The following is a 19,549-nucleotide window of genomic DNA, read 5'->3' as shown; positions in this document are numbered from 1 at the left end:
AAAGAACACATGGGCACATGGTGGCTTAGTTGATGGTCTAACTCTTAATTTCAGCTCCAGTCATGATCTCATGGTTGTGGGCTCGAGCCCCATGTTGGGCGCTGCACTGGGCGCGGAGCCTGGTTGAGATTCTCTCTCTTCCTCTGCCCCTCCTGCGCTTGCGTTTTCTCTCCCTCAAAAACAACCACAGACGAACACACAAAAAATTGAATTCATTCCAAATAAAATTAATTTTATGAAGCAATCTTAAAAACCCTTTTCAAACTGTATATTCCGTGTCCAAAGAGGTAAAAGAATAGCTTCTCTCTAGATAGAACAAGAAAATATGAAACACATAAGATAATAAACAAAAACGGAAAAAGAGTAGATGGATTTGAAAAATAACCATTTAGAAATCTTCAAAATAACAAAATTTTGTTGTCAAAAAGTCAATAGATAAAATAAATGTAAGCTGGATACCAGAGAAGAGGGACTTCGCAGGTTGGAAGACAGTACTGACTCATGCAGAAAACTACACAGACAGTTTTCTTTAAATATGAAAAACACATGGAAAAACACATATATTAGCAAGCTTCAACAGAATTCTCCTTCAAGAAGGAGGCGCCTGGGTGGGTCTATCGATTGAGCTTCCAAGCTTTTTTTTTCTTTTTTTTTTTTTAGTTCTTTTTATTTTATTTGATTGATTAATTAATTAATTTTAATGTAATTTATGGTCAAGTTGGCTAATATACAGTGTATACAGCATGCTCTGGAGTTTGGGAGTAGATTCCCAAAACCCTAGAGTAGAAAACAGGCAACAACCTCTTTGACCTCAGCCACAGCAACTTCTTGCTCAACACGTTTCCAAAGGCAAGGGAATTAAAAGCAAAAATGAACTATTGGGACCCCATCAAGAGTTTCCAACTCTTGATTTCTGCTCAGGTCATGATCTCAAATTCCTGAGTTCAAACCCTGCATGGGGCTCTGTGCTGACAGTGTGGGGCCTGCTTGGGACTCTCTCTCTCTCTCTCTCTCTCTCTCTTTTTCTGTCCCTGCCCTTCCCCTTCTCTCTCTCACTCTCAAAAAATAACCAAAAAATGTTTTATTGAAAAAAAAGTTCCAGAAGAAGAGAATGAGAAGAATATTAAAGAAGCAAGTTTTGAAGAGATTATACATGAGAATATTTCATAATTGGAGAAGGATGTAAATCTTATGTTAAAATGGCACTTGAGTATCAACCAGGCTAAATAATGATAGATCTTTACCTAGACAAAGAGTAGTGAAACTATTGAACAGTTAGGAAAAAAAAAAAAAACTCTTACAGAACCCAGGCCTAAAAGTCAAATTACCAAAGAAACACTAATTAGATTGACAACTGACTTCTATTAGCAATGACAGATGCCACAAGAGAATGAAGTAATATTTTCAACGTGCTGAGAGAAGATAAGTAATATCCTTAAATTTTATACCCAGGGAAATGATTACTTAAGAATAAGGACAAATTGAACATGCAATCAATGGAACGGGAGGAAATACTTTTAATCATATATCTGATAAGGGATTGATATCAAGAGTATATAAAGAACCTCTACAATTCCACAACAACAATACCAAACAACTCTGTTAAAAAGCGAGCAAGGAAGTGCTCACTTCTGCAGCACACATACTAAAAAGTAGGCAAAGGAGTTGATCAGACATTTCTCCAAAAAGGTATATATGAATGACCAATAAGCACATGACAAGGCACTCAACATTATCAACCATTAGGAAAATGCAAAACAAGACAAAAGTGAGGTATCACTTGACACCCATTAGGATGGCTCTTAGGAAACAGTCAACACGCGGCGCCCGGGTGGCTCTGTTGGTTACGCATCTGACTTCGTCCACATCACTGTCTCACGGCTTGTGAGTTCAAGCTCTGCATTGGGCTCTCTGCTGTCGGCGCAGAGCCTGCTTCGGATCCTCTGTCCCCCTCCATCCAAACATCCATCTTATCAGTCCAGAGCACTAGAGGTCATTTCATCCCCAGGCATGGCTGCACGAACCAAGAACACACAGGCCTAGGCTCAAGGGATTGGAATGCTTGCTTGTCATTCAAAGGAACTTGTAGGACGAATAGTTAATCAGCACTTACCCAGCGATATTAGCACCAAATGTTCCTAATGAAATCTCTAGCATGAAAAATAAAGGTTTTTTTTAAATGTTTATTTTCAAAAGAGAGACACAGAGTGTGAGTGGGGGAAGGGCAGAGAGAGAGGGAGATATAGAATTCAAAGCAGGCTCCAGGCTCCAAGCTGTCAGCACAGAGCCCGACGCGGGGCTCGAACCCGTGAACTGTGAGATCATGACCTGAGCTGAAGTCGAACGCTTAACCGATTGAGCCCCCCGGGCGCCCCCAAAATAGTTATTTTTTAAGATCCAACTCTTGAGATGGTAGGGACCTCCAGGGGAGCAGGTTAAGTGGCATTAGAATACCTGCTGGCGTGGCCGTGGCCTCGGGGCCTCCACTCAGCTGCCCCCGTCAGCTAGGAGGCAGCGGGGATCAGAGGCCAGACGCTGTCCACAGAAGGGAGGGAGGAAAAGGGACAGAAGCAGGGAAGCAATGTGTTCCGTTTTGTAGAAACAGTAGTTCCCACGTCGGGGGTGCCCAGCTAAGGTGTTTGGCCTGATAGCCCCCTACGTGAGCAAGTCGGAGCCGGTTTTGAGCTGAGGACCTGCACAGAAGCCCTCCTGAGTTGCCCCGAAGTTACCTTTAGTTCATTATAGTATTAAGATTTCCTGGGATGGGGCTCTCCACCATATTTTGAATGGACGATGTGTGTTGACAGGCTAGGCGTGTACAACTGAACCAAAGGGCTTAGGTAATAGAAAACGTGTAGGTTCCTTAATGTACACGCAAGCCCCCTCGCCCGCACCCCCTGATACGCTGAATAAAAGCTTCCTGTACTAACCTCACAGGCAGACGGTGCTTTGAGAGCTATTTCCTTGCCACCTTACTTGTAACAAGTAATAAAAGTTCTCTGATTTCAACATTTCCTTGGGGTGTGTTCAATTTAATGCCCCCGACACAGTGAGCCCCTTGAGTTTGATTACAAAAGCAATCCAAGTATCCACTGTCAGATGAATGGATAAACAAGATGCAGTATATACGTACATATACTACATATGATACATCATGCAGGCTTAAGAAGGAAGGAGGGGCACCTGGGTGGCTCCATCGGTTAAGTGTCCGACTTCGGCTCAGGTCACGATCTCACAGTTTGTGAGTTTGATCACCGCACCAGGGCTCTGGGCTGACAGCCCAGAGCCTGGAGCCTGCTTCAGATTCCGTGTCTCCCTCTCTCTCTGCTCCCCACCACTCATGCTCTGTTTCTCTCTCCTTCAAAAATGAATCTTTAAAAAGAAAAAAAAAAGAAGGAAGGACATTCTGACACATGGTACAACATGAATGAGTCCTAAAGATATTATGGTAAGTGACACAAGCCAGTTGCAGAAAGACAAATAACTCACGATTCCACTCCTGTGATCGTGGTCAAATTCATAGACAGAAAGTACAAGGGTGGTTAACGGGCTGGGGAAGGGAAATAGGAATTACCGTCTAATGGGTATGGAGTGTCAGCTGGAGAAGATGAAAAGTTCTGGAGATGGATGGTGGTGACATCAGTGAATGTACCCAATGCACCTGAACCGCACATTTACAAACGGTAACTTTCACATTATGTATGTTTTGCCACAATACAAGGAGTGAAGGCAAAGTAAAGACATCTTCAAACATGAAAACTTACCAGCTATAGACTCTCACTGAAAGAGCTATTAGGAGACATATCTGAGCACACAGGATAGTGATCAGAAAGAAGGAAGGTGTTCAAGGGGAGCATGGATGGCTCAGTCGGTTAAGCATCTGACTCTTAATTCTGGGTCAGGCCATGATCTTATGGTTCGTGAGCTGGGTCAGGCCATGATCTCATTGTTTGTGAGTTCAAGCCCCAAGCTGGGCTCTGAACTGACAGCAGGGAGCCTGCTTGGGATTCTTTCTCTCCCTCTCTCTCTGCCCCTCCCCCCCACGTACGTGCTTGTGTGTGCGCGCGTGCTCTCTCTCTCTCTTAATAAGCTTTAAAAAAAAAAGGAAAGAAGGAAAGTGTTCAAAACTAGAGACAATGGTGAATACAGGCATTGGTAGAGTATGTTTGTGAAGTAAATTATAACCAATGTAAAAACTTAAAACAACTTTCTCATGTGTTTATAAAAGAGTAAAAGGGACGTTCCAGTCAGTGATAACCAGATGGGAGAGCGGAGGGTACACAGAGGCAATTAGATGTTAAGTTTGATGAGAGAACAAAAACCTCCTGAAAGGCCTAGATATGAGGAAAGCCATTTTAGATGTCTTTTTAAGTCAGCATTAAGTGCCTAAACATTGTATAATCTGATTTCTGCCCCACCAAGCATACATTGTGCACCTGCTTTGTAAACGAGTTGCCTAAAGGACAACCATCTCGTCCTTAAGATATTGATCAATGCTCCTCCTCTCTGCCTTCCTTGACGTTCAAACTTGTGATTTCTGCCTGTGTGCTAATCTATAATCTTTTGAGTTATCACAAGATGAAAACAGTATTTAACTCTAAAAGCTATTCATTCTTTCGATCACTTTCTTCCCTGTGAAGAACATGTTTTCCCAGCAGCTGTCCTAATTTGGGCTTAAATAAAACTTTCTTACTTTCTTTAAAAAAAATTTTTTTTAAAATATTTGTTTTGAGAGAGAGAGAGACACAGAGTGTGAGCAGGGGAGGGTCAGAGAGAGGGAGACACAGAATCCAAAGCAGGCTCCAGGCTCTGAGCTGTCAGCACAGAGCCCGACACAGGACTCGACCCCATGAACTGTGAGATCATGACCTGAGCTGAAGTCGGCCACTTAACCAACTGAGCCACCGAGGTGCCCCTCTTACTTTTAGAGATTCTAAAAAGTTTGTTCATTTGTGTGAACTAGCTTCTTTTATTCACAAGCTGGAGATAAGTAGTAAATAATTTTGTTCAAAACCCCCCCTGATATTGAAGTATGTATGTTAAAACTAAGGTGTTCACTGAAAGAATAGAAATACAATTTCTAACTTATAAACCATCAGGATAGCAGTTGAGAAAACAGAGAAAAGTTCTTCCACACTTTTCCAAAGTCCAAAGAAAGACAGAACAAGGGGAAGGAAAAAGGCAAGAAAAAGGATTGGAAACAGAAAACACACATGAAATGAGAAAGTCAAAATCAACTAGATCAGTAACTAGAATGAACATAAACAAGAATAAACACTACATTTTTTTTTACATAAAAGTGCTTGGGGGAAAATTGGAAGCAAAATTTTAGCAGCAGCGATCGCTTTTGTGTTTTCCACAGTTCTACAAAAACATGTGATACTTTTATACGTGACCATTTTTAAAAAGAGGAAAATACCTGGTGAACAGGAACAGGTGGCAATTAATAGTTATGAAAAATATCAAGACAGGTGTTGAAGAGGAATAATTTTCCTCTGCCCCTTTAAGGTCCTTCTAGCTGGACTAGGAATCAGATTGACGTGAGATCGATGAACGATGAACGATGAACGGGAGAACATCAAATGCAACAGCGCACATAAGAGGAAACGGCATAGACATGGAAATCCCAGCGACGGTGAGGCAACAGGAGGCTTAGATGAACTCAGGAGGGGGCGGGGGCTGAGCATACAAAGGAGAAGAAGACCCTTAGCAGTTAGGTGACCTGAGGTCTTTGGGAGATCAAGGTAGTCTGTGAGGCCGACAAGTTAGGTGGACAGGAGTCTGTCCGTAGCTCGTCTTGCTACAGGCAGGCAGTGGAGGGGGAGGTAAATCGCTTCTCCTGAATTTGCTGGATTTGGACAGCTTTTAACTCAAAACAATCTTCATGCCAGAGTGGCCCATCCTGGGGCAGCCTGCCCTTGGTCCCAGAGGGGCCTCGGTCTTGGCTTTCTGTTCAGTGGGAATGAGTCTTCCTAAAATCTCTTGAACATGTCAACCCATCAAAGTGTAGGGGATGGGCTGAAACCCAGTGACAAACAAAGCCTTGTTTCTGTGTTCCTACCGACAATAAAAGTATTCTTTGAGGACTTCAGAATGGCTGTGTTTCGCTTTAGGAACAAATGAGTTAGGGAACACCGCACATCTCCATTCTTTTTTTTTTTTTTAAACTTTTTTTTAATGTTCTATTTATTTCTTTTTTTAAAAAATTTTTTACTGTTTTATTTATTTCTGAGAAAGAGAGAGAGCAGGGGAGAGTCAGAGAGAGGGGGAGATACAGAATCTCAAGCAGGCTCCAGGCTCTGAGCTGTCAGTACAGAGCCTGATGCGGGGCTTGAACCCACCAACAGTGAGATCATGACCTAAGCTGAAGTCGGACACTCAACTGACTGAGCCACCCAGGCGCCCCATGGGAAAATTTTTAAAAATTTCGTTTCTTGGGCCCCATGATTGCTCTGGTACTTCTCTCCAATATGAATTCATATCTGCTCATAGCCTGCCCGGCACTTTGCCACCGTCCATGCCATAGTTTTCGGGTATTACATTGGTTAAATATGGAAGCATTTATACTACTATGTTTGTTGCTGATGATGATAAATGGTATTATAACAGTTATTACTTCAGCACTTTAAATACTTCAGTATTTAATGTCAGTTCTGGAAGACACTGAGGTATTTGAGGATATAGTGCTGACAAAAAGCGACATTTCTTTAGGCCTCATAAAGCTCTTCTGAGCTTTTAGAAGATTTGCCTCATCTCAAAGGACATTTATTTTTTCTTATTTATTTTAATGTTTATGTTTTAGAGGAGAGGGGACAGCATAAGCAGGGGAGAGGCAGAGAGAGAGAGAGAGAGAGAGACAGAATCCGAAGCAGGCTCCAGGCTCTGAGCTGTCCCCACAGAGCCCGACGCGGGGCTTGAACCCATGAACCGTGAGATCATGACCTGAGCCGAAGTCGGATGCATAACTGACTGAGCCACCCAAGCGCCCCTATTTCAAAATAACTTTAACTATGCAGAGAAGTTATGAAGACAGTATGGAGAGTTCCTATATAACCTTCACCCAGCTTCCCTGACGTTAGGATGTCACGTAGCCACTGCACGGTTCTCAAAACTAAGAAGTGAAAACATCGGTACGACACTTTTCACTGAACTACCGGGTTTTTACCAGTTTTTCTGCTGACGTAATTTTCTGGTCCAGGATCTGCATTTAGTTATCATGTCTTCTTCGCCTCCTTCTGTGCACTCTAACTGCAGTAGGTGACTGGTGTCAGCCTTCTGTGACCCCTCAAGAGACCCCCAGAAAATACCAGAAGCAGGACGAACCGGAAAGCCAGTTAAGCAGAAGCGTGCAGGCCTCGGGTTGGAACAGTCAGATCTGACAGAAACATAAGGTACTAAGATGGCCTCTTGGTCTTTCTCGTGCCTACGTGGAAATCCGAAAACCTTAATTTTTACAACCAAAGTAGAGCTTGTGAAACTTACGAGCACATACACCCCTTTACGTTTTTAATTACAGAATCCCCTGCAGCTAAGACGCCCTGGCGTGTCCTTCGGGCCATCTGAAGGGTCCTGTCCACAGGCCTCGGCAGGATCATGAATAAAGTGCTTCCTACCCACCCGGATGTTGGCTTTCAGTCTACACTTCTTTCTCTGACCATTTCCCCCACGTTCCTGGAGCTGCATGGAAAAACTCTTTTGAAAAGGGCTGAGCAGGTATTTTGTGGAATGTCCCTCAATTCGGGTTTGTCTGATGCTCTCCCTTGACTAGGCTGGGGTTACGGGTTTGGGGGAACAAAACTGCCGAGATGATGTGCGTTTCCCTCCCCGTCGCGTCAGCGTGGACACGCTCTTCCCGGTAACAGCAGTGTGGCCTCCATCACTTGGACAAGATGCTCTCTCTACTGGAAAGTCACAATTTCCCTCTTTCCCTACACTATTCATCGGAAAACAGTCACGAAGCCTGGCCGCACTCAGTGGGGAATTAGGCCCTACCCCCCGCAGGGAGGGATGGCGAAGAATGTGTGCGCATCTCTTGACACCGTTACACTGATTACTAAGTCTCCCGGGGGAGGTACTTTGAGGCTGTGCAAATATCCTGTTTCTCTGGGAGGTTTCGCTCACTAATTTCAACAGCCATCTGGGCTGCAGCAAGGCCTTTTTCTTTGCTGCATCGTTGACTGGTGATGTGTCTAATGACGGCCGAAATGCAGCCGGAGAGGGAGCCGGGGCGCAGCGGGCATGACGAGCCACAGGGAGACTCCCGGCCCCGACTGCCGCACGCGCTTCTGGTTTGGTCACGTTCCGGCTCGCACACCTGGAAGTCTGTCCCCCAGGAAGCTTCCCGGCCACTTGTTCATCCATCGGGCCGGGCGTGGGTCACTGGTTGCAGTTAGGCTGGCAGAGAACAGTCTGGGCTTGGCTGCCGCCGTTGGAAACCCTGACTCCGGACGAGAGGAGGGTACGTGTTCGGGAACATTACACAACCGCGCAGCCTCCACTGCTGCGATCTCTCTCTCCGGCCACTTTGGATTAAGAGCCGACAAGTTCTTGGAAAACGAGAGGAGAGAGGACACACCATCCTCGACAGGAGATGGGTAGACGCCAAGCTCTTGTGTGTGAGTGTGAGTGTGTGAGAGTGCGCGTGAGTGTGAGTGTGTGTGCCGAGGGTTCAGCTTTCGGCGCTGCCCTGTAATCATTCTGTTTGTGTGTGTTAACTCCGTATATGGTAGACTTGGTTCCTCTCCTGCGTATGACTATTTAATTAAAAACAGTCACTTTGGGGGCGCCTGGGTGGCTCAGTCAGTTAAGTGTCCAACTCTTGATTTTGGCTCAGGTCATGATCCCAGGGTTGGGGGATCGAGCCCCAAGTCAGGCTCTCTGCTGAGCATGGAGCCTGCTTAAGATTCTCTCCCCCCACTTTCTCTGCTCTTCTACTCCGCTCCCTTGCATGTGCTTGCTCTCTCTCTCTCTCTCTCTCTCTCAACAAACAAACAGTCACTTTGCCCAGACTGCCAGCTTTTTAAAAAAGTGATGAGGTCTCTTTTGCTTAGCACTGAGAGTCCAGCACATTGCCAGGAACATAAAAGGCACTAAATCATATTAAGTGAGCAAATGAATGACAGGTGCCCTGGAGCTATGGATGTCCGTGCTTTCCCGATTCTTCTCAAACTCCCCATAACTTTAGTCACAGAGGCAGTCTTGTGTATGATAATTATATTCTCTAGATTATTAGAATAGTGATACAGTTTGTATTATGAAATTAAAAGAATTTGTGGACGAGCCTAGGGATTGAACGTTAACACAGAGCACTATTCGGGATAAACTGACTTTGAGCAGAGTAGAAAAAGGATTGTGGAGTCAGTGATACGAAAGTCAAATCCCAGCTTCGTCACTTATCAGCCATGTAGTATTACGGAATTTGCTCAGCCCCTGAGACTTTCTTCCTTTGTGTAACAGGGGTGATAGTGTCCATTTCTTAGCACTTGTGAGGAACAGATGAAATTGTAAGTACATGTAGGCATCGGGCTATATGTGCAGTATATGTAACAACGTATATACATACTCGTCTGTATGTATCCACACACACGCATGTATACGCATACATCCTAATAAGTATATGTGAATCCATCTATTTGTTTATCATCTACCTCTAGTATATACCCACGATTCCTGATCTATAGCAACTGTATGGGTTGGGGGCCACATTAAGCGTTTCAGCAGGGGGAGGTCGTACTCAGGAACGGGTCAGACGGGGTGAGAGCGCTAACCAAGCAAAGGGAGGCACAGAGAGAGTGCCCGCAGCAGGAGGTACCACTCCCAAGGCTGGGGCCCAGCGAAGAGGTCAGGTGTGTGAGGGTCCAGAGGCTCGAGGGGAAGGCGCTGCCCTGCCCCGGGGGGGGGGGCCGCTGTCCCCCCAGGACACAATGAGCTGGTTCTGGCAGCGCCACCACAGCAACAACAACAAAAGCCAGAGGCTGGTACCGACTGCTGCCCGGGGGGTGGGGGGGGGGAGGCTGGGGGGGTGGGGTGGGGGGGAGGCTGGGGCGGTGGGGGCGCCCTCCGGCTCCTCCCGCCCTGAATGAAGAGCCTCCCGGCAAACGGGTCAGGCTTTGCATGGGCGGCCCAGCCTCAGAGAGCAGAGCATGAGGAAGGGAGGGGTGAAGGCCGAGACATAGCAGCTCGGGGCGCAGCAAGATCACGGAACTCGATTCGATCCATCATTTTGGCAGCTGCCTAGGATTCCATGGCACGACTATAGAACGGTTATTTCTCCATTTTCATGGAGCGGGGTAGTCAAGTCGGGTCCAAATTTTCATTATTTGAAATGATGCTGCAGTGAGCGTTTCTTTAATACTCTTTGGATCGTAAAATTTGCAGTTGGGGGGGGAACTTTACGACGTTCTGCAAACAATAACGGAGTTATTAATCAATACTTTCCCTGCAAGACTGGACGTCTAATGATTATGTAAATCCAGGTGGCATAAATGGTGTAACCAAATATTTTCTCCTGTTTCCATCCCCTTGGGAAGAAAACTCTGATAGAAGGAGGAGGAGCACGTCGCTCAGTGCGGCGAACAGAGCGGGTTTCGGTGAGGACCTGACCGCGCTGCTGCCGAGCGGAACTTCCCACCTGCTGATTTCCTTGCTCGCTGCGTGTAACCAAGTTGCACACGTTAGTGGTAAACACGGTGACTTACTGTGTTTATGTCTCTGAGAGCTGGTAAATATTTAGCAAAGGCGTGTGAGTCCAAGGTCAGTCCAAGGTCGCCCACAGCGCTTCTCCCTGTTAAAGGGGGTCATCTCTGAAACGTTCTGAAATTTTCTATACATTTGCTTGGTTTTTCTATTCGAGATCTGCCCAGGGCTCGGGGCAGCATTTTGGAAAGGCAAGAGCGCCATCTGGTGGTATGTTGGTATTTAGGCTTTTTTTGCGTGTTTATTTTTTTAATGATTGTAAATTAACTGTAGATCCACTACAAATGATTTGCAGGATTCTTTAAATTTTTCCCAATACTTTTTTTTTTTTTTACATCTCATCCTTTTGGCATTGGGGCGGTATTAAGGTTGATTTGCGTCCCCGGCTATTGAGCGCAACTAATTTCCATGAAATGAAACTTCCCCCTCCCCTGTCCTGTGACCCCTTTGTCTGTTTACCTGTTTCCTTATTTATATCAAACTCCAATTTCGTTCTTTGCCTTCTGGTTCCCTGGGGAACGTCAGGGACGTTTCTGGAAATCCGCCTACCCACCGCCACGGAGAAGAAAGCGTCCGCTCCGTCAGAGGACGCGGAGTTAAATCTGCGAGGCCAAGGCCCAGCTTCGCTGCGGGCACGTGCGTTTGCGGTACCGGTTCCGCTGTGTTTGCTCACTCTTGGCGGAGACGGTGGCTGCACAAGTCAGCTGGGCAAGGAGTCCAGGCACTAGCGCTTCTCCTAGTGCAAGGGGTGCTTACACGCTTAGAAAGGAGGACCCAGGACTCAAAGTCTCTCGGGCTGAAGACGTGTGCCAACCCGAATCTTCCTGCTGTTTCACCTCGCCGTCCACACGGAAGTCTAAACCGCGCGCTAGCAAGAGGAGGAAAAATAAAATAATACAAATCAAATTCAAAACTTTTCCGTAGCTCTTTTCTTTTACATTAAACAAAAAAAAATTTTTTTTTGAGACAGAGTGGGGGAGGGGCAGAGAGAGAGGGAGACACAGAATACAGAGCAGGATCCAGGCTCCGAGCCGTCAGCACAGAGCCCGAAGCGGGGCTCGAACCTGTGGCCGTGAGATCATGACCTGAGCCGTGGTCGGGCCCTTAATCTCCTGAGCCACCCGGGCGCCCCGTTTTTCTTCCAACTCTTATAAACATTTCGCTCCATTCTCTTCTCGCTCACCTGGTTTCTAAAGAGAAGTCCAGTGTATGAGCCTGAGAGGAAAATTCCCTTGGATTTATTAATATTCTATTAAATGTAACACGAAGCCGTTTGGTGAGGCGATGTCGCCTGCGTCAGACCCTGTTCGTTCTGTTTTATGTCGGACCCGGGTCCGCGACGTCGACTCTCGTTCTCTTCCACCGCCGCTTGTTTTCCTCTTCGCTCCGTTTCCTAACGGCCATTCCCTCCCTCCTCCCCCGGCCCAAATCCGCCCAAATCCTTGCTCTTGTGTTTTAAACTTATGGAAATTGTATTTGGTATGCATCTTAATTTTTTTTCGGTTTTAAGCTCAATATTACATTTTGAAGAACTATGTGTGTGGTCCCGTCTCCTAGTTCTCTGCTCCCTAGTGTCCCGAGCGCTCACCCCGGGTCACGTCTGCGGCTCTGAGCGCGGCCCCGGGGCTGCCCCGGCCTCCACCTCCCCACACGGTGCTCCCTGGCCTCCTCTTCCTCCCCACACGGTGCTCCCCGGCCTCCTCCTCCTCTCCTCACGGTGCTCCCCGGCCTCCTCCTCCTCTCCTCACGGTGCTCTCCGGCCTCCTCCTCCCCCCGCGGTGCTCCTCGGCCTCCTCCTCCTCTCCTCACGGTGCTCCCTGGCCTCCTCCCCCCCCCGCGGTGCTCCCCGGCCGCCTCCTCCCGCGGTGCTCCCTGGCCTCCTCCTCCCCCCGCGGTGCTCCCCGGCCGCCTCCTCCCGCGGTGAACGGCCGCGGGTCCTCATCTCCGCACACTCGCCCTCCTGTCCACGCTGTTTGTCGGAGCGCATCCGTCTGAGGGCGAGGCTTCCGAGTCCTGGGGGCTCAGAGTCCTGGGGGGCGTAGGGTCCCGGGGGGCGCGGAGTCCGGGGGGGGCGCGGAGTCTCGGGGGGGGCGCGGAGTCCCAGGGGGGCGCGGAGTCACGGGGGCGCAGAGTCACAAGGGGCGCAGAGTCCCGGGGCGCACGTACTACTTCCGCCTACGACGCCCGGACTGTTTCTACCCAGCAGCGCACGAGGGACGCCATTTCTCCGCGTCCACGTGAACATCCGACACGACCAGATGCCTGTGTTTCGCCAATCTGTTAAGTGTAAGTTGGTATCTTGTTTTCATTTGTGTTTCTCCGGTTGCTGGTGAGCCGGGATTTCTTTTTTAGTCACTCGATCCATCTCCTGCTCACTACCTCACTGGCCTTTGGTGTTCAATGTTAACTGCGTGTTTTTCTACTGAGAGCTTCATTCATTGTTTTCTTCATCCATCCATCCATCCATCCATCCATCCATCCATCCATCCATCCATTCATTTTAGGTAAGCTCTACACCCAACATGGGGCTTGAACTCACGACCCCAAAGCCAACAGCCGAATGTGAGCCGTCCAGGCATCCCTCATTTATTTACTTTTTTTTTTTTGTTATATATATTCAATATAGTACTGACCCTCGGAGGTATTTTGGAAATATACAGAGATTTTTCTTTTTTGGGTCTTCTGGTAGAGTAATGCCAGAACATGTACATACTGATTACACGTTTTTTTAAAATAAATTCTTTAAAACATTTGTTAGTGCTTTATGTTATTTTTAAAAACCCTGTGTGTAAGGAAGTTATATTACCTGTGAATTTTATTTCAGGAGAGTAAAAAGCACAGTACAAAATATATTTTTAAATGGTGATGGTGGTAGGGAGGATATTGGGCTCGTTAGGCTGAGAGCCATGGATCGAGACATTAACCCCGTGTTGACTTCTGACATTTCCAGATACCTTTTCACCCTATCACCCAGTGGCTAACCTTGTCTGTATTATACATTATGGTTTCTTAAAAACTAGATTGAGATATAATTCATGTACCATATAGTTCAACCACGTAAAGGAGAAACTTCAGTGTTCATTGGTGTGTGACATGACTCATTTTTAAAAATTCTGTGACATGTGTAACAAAAATTTCCATTGTAACCATTTTTAATGTTTATTTATTTATTTATTTTTTTAAATGTTTATTTATTTCTAGGAGACAGAGAGACAGCGTGAGCAGGGGAGGGTCAGAGAGAGAGGGAGTCACAGACTGAAACAGGCTCCAGGCTCCGAGCTGGCAGTCAGCACAGAGCCCGACATGGGGCTCGAATCCATGAACCGTGAGATCATGACCTAAGCAAAAGTCGGACGCTTAACCAACTAAGCCACCCAGGCACCCCTAATGCTTATTTTTAAATTTATTTTTGAGAGAGAGAGAGTGCAAGCTGGAGAAGGGCAGAGAGAGAGAGAGAGAGAGACAGAGAGATTCCCAAGTAGGCTCCATGCTGTCAGTGCAGAGCCTGATGTGTGTGTGTGAGAGAGAGAGAGAGATTCCCAAGTAGGCTTCATGCTGTCAGTGCAGAGCCTGATGTGGGGCTCCACCTCATGAACCGAGAGATGATGACCTGAAGTTGGACGCTTAACTGACTGAGCCACCCAGGTGACCCCCCCAATTTATTTATTTATTTATTAAAAAAAATTTTTTTTAATGTTTTATTTATTTCTAGGAGAGAGAGAGAGACAGCATGAGCAGGGGAGGGCCAGAGAGAGAGGGAGCCACAGACTGAAACAGGCTCCAGGCTCCGAGCTGGCAGCCAGCACAGAGCCTGACGCGGGGCTCGAACCCACGAACCGCGAGATCATGACCTAAGCGAAAGTCGGACGCTCAACCGACCAAGCCACCCAGGCGCCCCTAATTTATTCATTTTTAAGTATATAATCAGTTGTGCAACTATCCTCACTATTATTTCCAAAAATGTTCATCACCCAAGCTAAAATTCTGTAACCCTTAAGCAATTTCCCGTTCTCTCTCCTCCCCAACTTCTGGTAACGACATCTAATCCACTGTGTCTCTATGAAGTGTCTATGTACGTGGAATCATACAATATCAGTCCTTCTGTCCTAGCTTATTTTACTATGTTTTCAAGGTCATCCATGTAGCGTGTAGCAGAACCTCGCTTCTTTTTGTGGTTGAATAATACTCCGTTGTATGGATATAGATATTTTATTTTCCATTCACCTGTTGATGGGTACTTGAGTCTCATTTGGCTAAGTATATAATGATGAGTGAACAATGAATATTGCCATGCAAATATCTGTTTCAATTCCTAGGGGTGGAATTCTTGGATCGTGTGATAACTATGTTTAGATTGTGGGGGAATCACCAAACTGTTTTCCATGAGTGGCCGCACCATTTTAAATTCCCACCAACGACGAGTAAGTGGTCCCATTTCTCCACATTCTCACCAAAACTTGGTATTTCCACTTTTCTTGATAATAGGCATCTTAATGGATGTGGATTGGCTTTGATTTGTTTCCCTAATGGCTAATGATGTTCAACATCTTTTCATGTGCTTAGTGGCCATTTGTATACCTTCTTTGGAGAATTGTCTATTCAAGTCCTTGGTGTATTTTTTGAATCTGGTTGTGTTTTGTTGTTGAGTTGTAGGTCTTTGTATATTCTGGATATTAATCCCTTATAGATATATGATTTGTGAATATTTTCTCCCATGAGTTTTTTTTTCATTTTTAAAAACATTTTTATTTATTTCTGAGAGACAGAGCGCAAGGGGAAGAGGGGCAGAGAAGGAGACACACAATGTGAAGCAGGCTCCAGACTCTGAGCTGTCAGCTGTCAGCCCGATGTGGGGCTCAACCCATCAACCGTGAGACCATGACCTGAGCTGAAGTCGGACACTCAACCGACTGAGCCACCAGGCGTCCTCTGTTCATTTCCTTGATGGTTTCCTTTGATACACACATCGTCCTAATTTTGAAGACTAATTTACCCAATTTTTCTTTTGTTGCTTGTGCTTTGGGTGTCCTAAGAAATTATTGCCAAATCCAATGTCATGAGCTTATTACCTATGTTTTCGTTTAGTAATTTTATTAGTTTTAAAGTTCACGGAGTTTCTTGGTTGTGTATATTCATGGCTTTCATTAGATTTGGGAAGTTTTCAGTCATTTCTGGTGTTTAGAAAAAGAACATTCGACTGTGTTCTGTAACAGTGACCATTGTCTTAATTCACCATTTTATGCTCAGCAACCTCATAAGTTCTTGTTTGTGTCATTATTGGCGGACAGCCTTCCTCCCCTCCTTGCTCTTCCACTCTGTGCCTTTCTCCTTCCCTGCCCTCCCCCCCCCTCCCTTCCTATATTTAACAGATGTTTGTTGGACGCCGTATGTGTAGTCAGCTAGATCTTATGTATAAAGATGGCAGAGACCCCGTTCCTGCTTCTGATTAAACAGTTCAGTAGAGACAAACCTGATGTGCAGACAGCGACTTGGCGTCTAAACCTCACTAGGAGGACGGGTGAGGGAAAAGCGTGGCCGTTCACGAGAAGCCGGTGTGTGTGCAGAGGGTGGGGGTGGGGCAACATGAAAATGGGAAGCATGTGGCGCTTGGGGACAGGTGGGGTTGGTGCCGCAGTGGGGAGTGGCTGGAGGAGTTAGACTGTGAGGACCCGGGAAACCATGCAAGTGTTTGGTGTTGATACCCCTACGCACAACTGGGCAGACAGGTGGGGGGGAGGGGCAGACTTGGTTCTCGTGGCCAACGGAGGAAAGGATGGGGGATGCGCCTTGTCCATTTGTGCCGTTTCTCTTTCCTCTTGGTTTGGTTTTACGATAGAGAAATAAAAAAACTGGTCATTTCTAAAACGAGAGCAAATTTCTGTTTCCTAATCAGCAAAATGAATGTTTTTTATAGTAACTGGACAACAGTGTTTACCGCTTGTCATTCTCAAGCACTAAGTCGCACAAGTCTTCCACTTAGGGGCTGACATATTTCGAGGCCTTGCCATTTAAGGGCTGTCAGGGAGAGCTTTCTCTTGCCCTGGTAATCGGTCAGTCAGTCAATGATCAGTGCGAGCTCATGGATTCTTATTCAGTAGGTCACGATTGCTCACTGACATTGATGACGTTGATCCCCAGATTGTACCAGACCTGGCCTGGGAGCCCCTCTGCTGTGTGTTCACTGCCGAGTCTTCCTTCCCTTCCAGGCCCCCTCGTTCCCTCCCTGCTCCAGCCTAAGAGTCAGCCGTTTAACCAGGGGCTGGGACAGGTTTCATTTATTTATTATTACTACTAAAATTTTTTTTTTAAATTTTAGAGAGAGACAAAGAGAGATGGGGGGGTGGGGCAGAGAGAGGGAGAGAGAAAATCTTAAGCAGGCTCTACGCTCAGCTTGGAGCCCGATGTGGGGCTCGATTTCACAAGAGCCAGATTATGACCCGAGCTGAAATCAAGAGCTGAACACTTCACTGACTGAGCCACCTGGGTGCCCCGAAACATGTTTTAAATATTTGCAATATTATTTAACAAGCTTATTTTTAAAAAATAATTTTCACTTGTGTTAAAAATGCCATTTTATTTACAACAGCATTTTATATTTAATGGCAATAAATTCTTAGTGCCATTTTAAACATTTCCCCATGAGCCAATATATGCCATGAGACCCTCATCTTGTGCCCAAGTCTCCCAGATACACTAGGTTTTTTTATTTTTAATTTTATTTTCAAATAATGTCTGTGCCCAGGGTGGGGCTTGAACCCATGGCCCCAGGACCGAGGTCTTGGTCCCTCCGCTGATTGAGCCAGCCAGGTGCTCCCCCAATTACACTGGTTTTTAAGAACATAAATGAAGGAGGAGGTACTTACATTTAGAGAAAAAGTTTCAGAGAACACATTAAAACTCTAATTTTTTATCTGTGTAAAGACTTTATTCAGTTTCCACAAAGGATGCTGAAATTTACACATTATTTTGCAGACGACTAATAGACAGCTGACCGAAATAAAAGACACAGAAGCTTATGAGATGGGAGATACAGGCGAGAAAACCTGAAATGTCTTAAACTCAGTTTGTCCTACGAGGAACAGCAGGACTCCTGGACTTGACATTAGCCTTGTGTATCAATTATTCGTTTCTGTAGGTACTGACTGACACCCTCCCAAAGAGCATGTTTTACTTCTGTGTCTAAGAAATCAGTGAATAACTAGGTTTTCCATCTTATCAAAGCACAAAGCATTACTTCAATTCTAGGCCCTCTGCCAGAATCTAGTATCTGCGTTTACTAAGTTCTTTAATGAAATTTCATTAAGAAATTACTGAATCGGAAAGCAAATACAAGGGATCTTTATAATACAGAGAAAATCAAGGAAGACTCCAGAAGACAAACATCTAATAGTTAAAAAAAAAAAAAAAATCCAAATTCTGACATTTGGAGCAGTGCCATTCCCATAATAGTGTTTTCTAGAAAAGGCTTTTTCCCGCTTGTTTCCAGACTTCTTTTACTCCTTTAATGCTCTCGCGTTTCACACACTTCCAGTATTCTTGCATACTCTGCTGCTGTGTCACCTGGGAACCGAACGGGAGAGCAAAGAGGTCACTCTCTTGCCGGCCACACATGATTTCCCGTGGGCTGTTCCTGCTGTTCCCCACGCGCCTCCAGAGAGTGCCTGCGATGGATGGTGCCGGGAGAGACGATTCCAGCAAACCAGGTGAGACGGGGAGAAGGAGAGGCCGTGAGCGTGTGGTGAGACTCGCCTTGGGCGAACTAACGCATGGAGGCGAGGTGCCCGTGGTCGGGGCTTCCTCCCTAAGGTCACGAAGACCGTGGGCGATTTCTTTCATAAACGGGTTTGAACATGTCATTGTTTCATGATGCTTTCTAATATTTTATAATGTTTTCCTTTCTATGGTGAACCTTAGTTAGCTATGTGGAATAAAAATCGTAAGCCTAAAACTCTGATTTAAACTTACCTACGTTAAAAAGAAACAATACATTGGTAAGTTTTAAGAAAAAAGAATATAACTCACCTCAGTGCTCTGAATTGACAGCTCTGTACGGGGACCCCCCCGCGGCTGCAGAAGAAAGTAAAGGCTAAAAAGCATTTGTGTCCTGCTGGCCACAGGGGGCAGCACTGCTGGGGATCTGCCAAGTGGAGGTACATCTGCCAAGTGGAAACTGTTTTTAAGAGAGAGTGAGCGAGTGAGCAGGCTAGCGTGTGAGTGTGAGTGTGGGGGGGAGGGGACAGAGAGAGACGGAGAGAGAATCTTAAACAGGCTTCATGCCCAGCGTGGAGCCTGACGGGGCTCAATCTCACGACCTGGAGGTGACAACTTGAGCCGAAATCAACAGTTGGAAACTAAACCAACTAAGCCACCCGGGTGCCCTGCAAAAGTTTTAGATTTATTTAAAGTTTATTTATTTTGAGAGAGAGAGAGAGAGAAGGCATGTGTGCACAAGTGGGGGAGGGGCAGGGAGAGTGGGGTGGGGGGGTGGGGAAGGGGGGAGAGAGAGAGAGAAAATCCCAGGTAGGCTCTGCACTATCAGCCTGCAGCCCGACTCGGGGCTCAATTTCACAAACTGTGAGATCAAGACGAGAGACAAAATCAAGAGTCGAACGCTTAACATGCTGAGCCCCCCAGGGGCCCCTATTTTAGATTTCGTATATATTCTCCTCCCGATCGGTTTGCAGCGCTCTTCCTTCACGACTTTTGAGGAACGGCGGGGGCTCCGGAGTATATGAAATCGTTACTGGCAAAGGCTGGCTTCATTTCCAGGGAGAGGGCTATTAGCGGTGAGGGACTACAGAGCCTTACGACATAGTCGCTAACAGGAATCACAGTCACTCATTTTCCATTAATC

The 19,549-nt window shown here is 46.2% G+C and overlaps 1 protein-coding gene across 1 annotated transcript in view; it reads right to left on the bottom strand.

Moving 5' to 3' along the window:
• Nucleotides 1-17,598: 17,598 nt before the first annotated feature.
• MICU2 (mitochondrial calcium uptake 2) overlaps nucleotides 17,599-19,549 on the bottom strand; it is a 127,121-nt gene continuing 125,170 nt past the window's right edge. Inside the window, exon 12 of the mRNA XM_039255028.1 lies at nucleotides 17,599-18,255. Within this exon, the coding sequence (XP_039110959.1) occupies nucleotides 18,151-18,255 (105 nt within the window). The 3' untranslated portion in view covers nucleotides 17,599-18,150. The remainder of the gene's footprint in view (nucleotides 18,256-19,549) is intronic.

Source organism: Hyaena hyaena, unplaced genomic scaffold (genome assembly GCF_003009895.1).
Source record: "Hyaena hyaena isolate Hyena2069 unplaced genomic scaffold, ASM300989v1 scaffold_11, whole genome shotgun sequence".
NCBI classification, from domain to species: Eukaryota; Metazoa; Chordata; class Mammalia; order Carnivora; family Hyaenidae; genus Hyaena; species Hyaena hyaena.
Note: the sequence above shows the minus strand (reverse complement) of the source record. Positions and strands in the feature narration are given on the sequence as shown.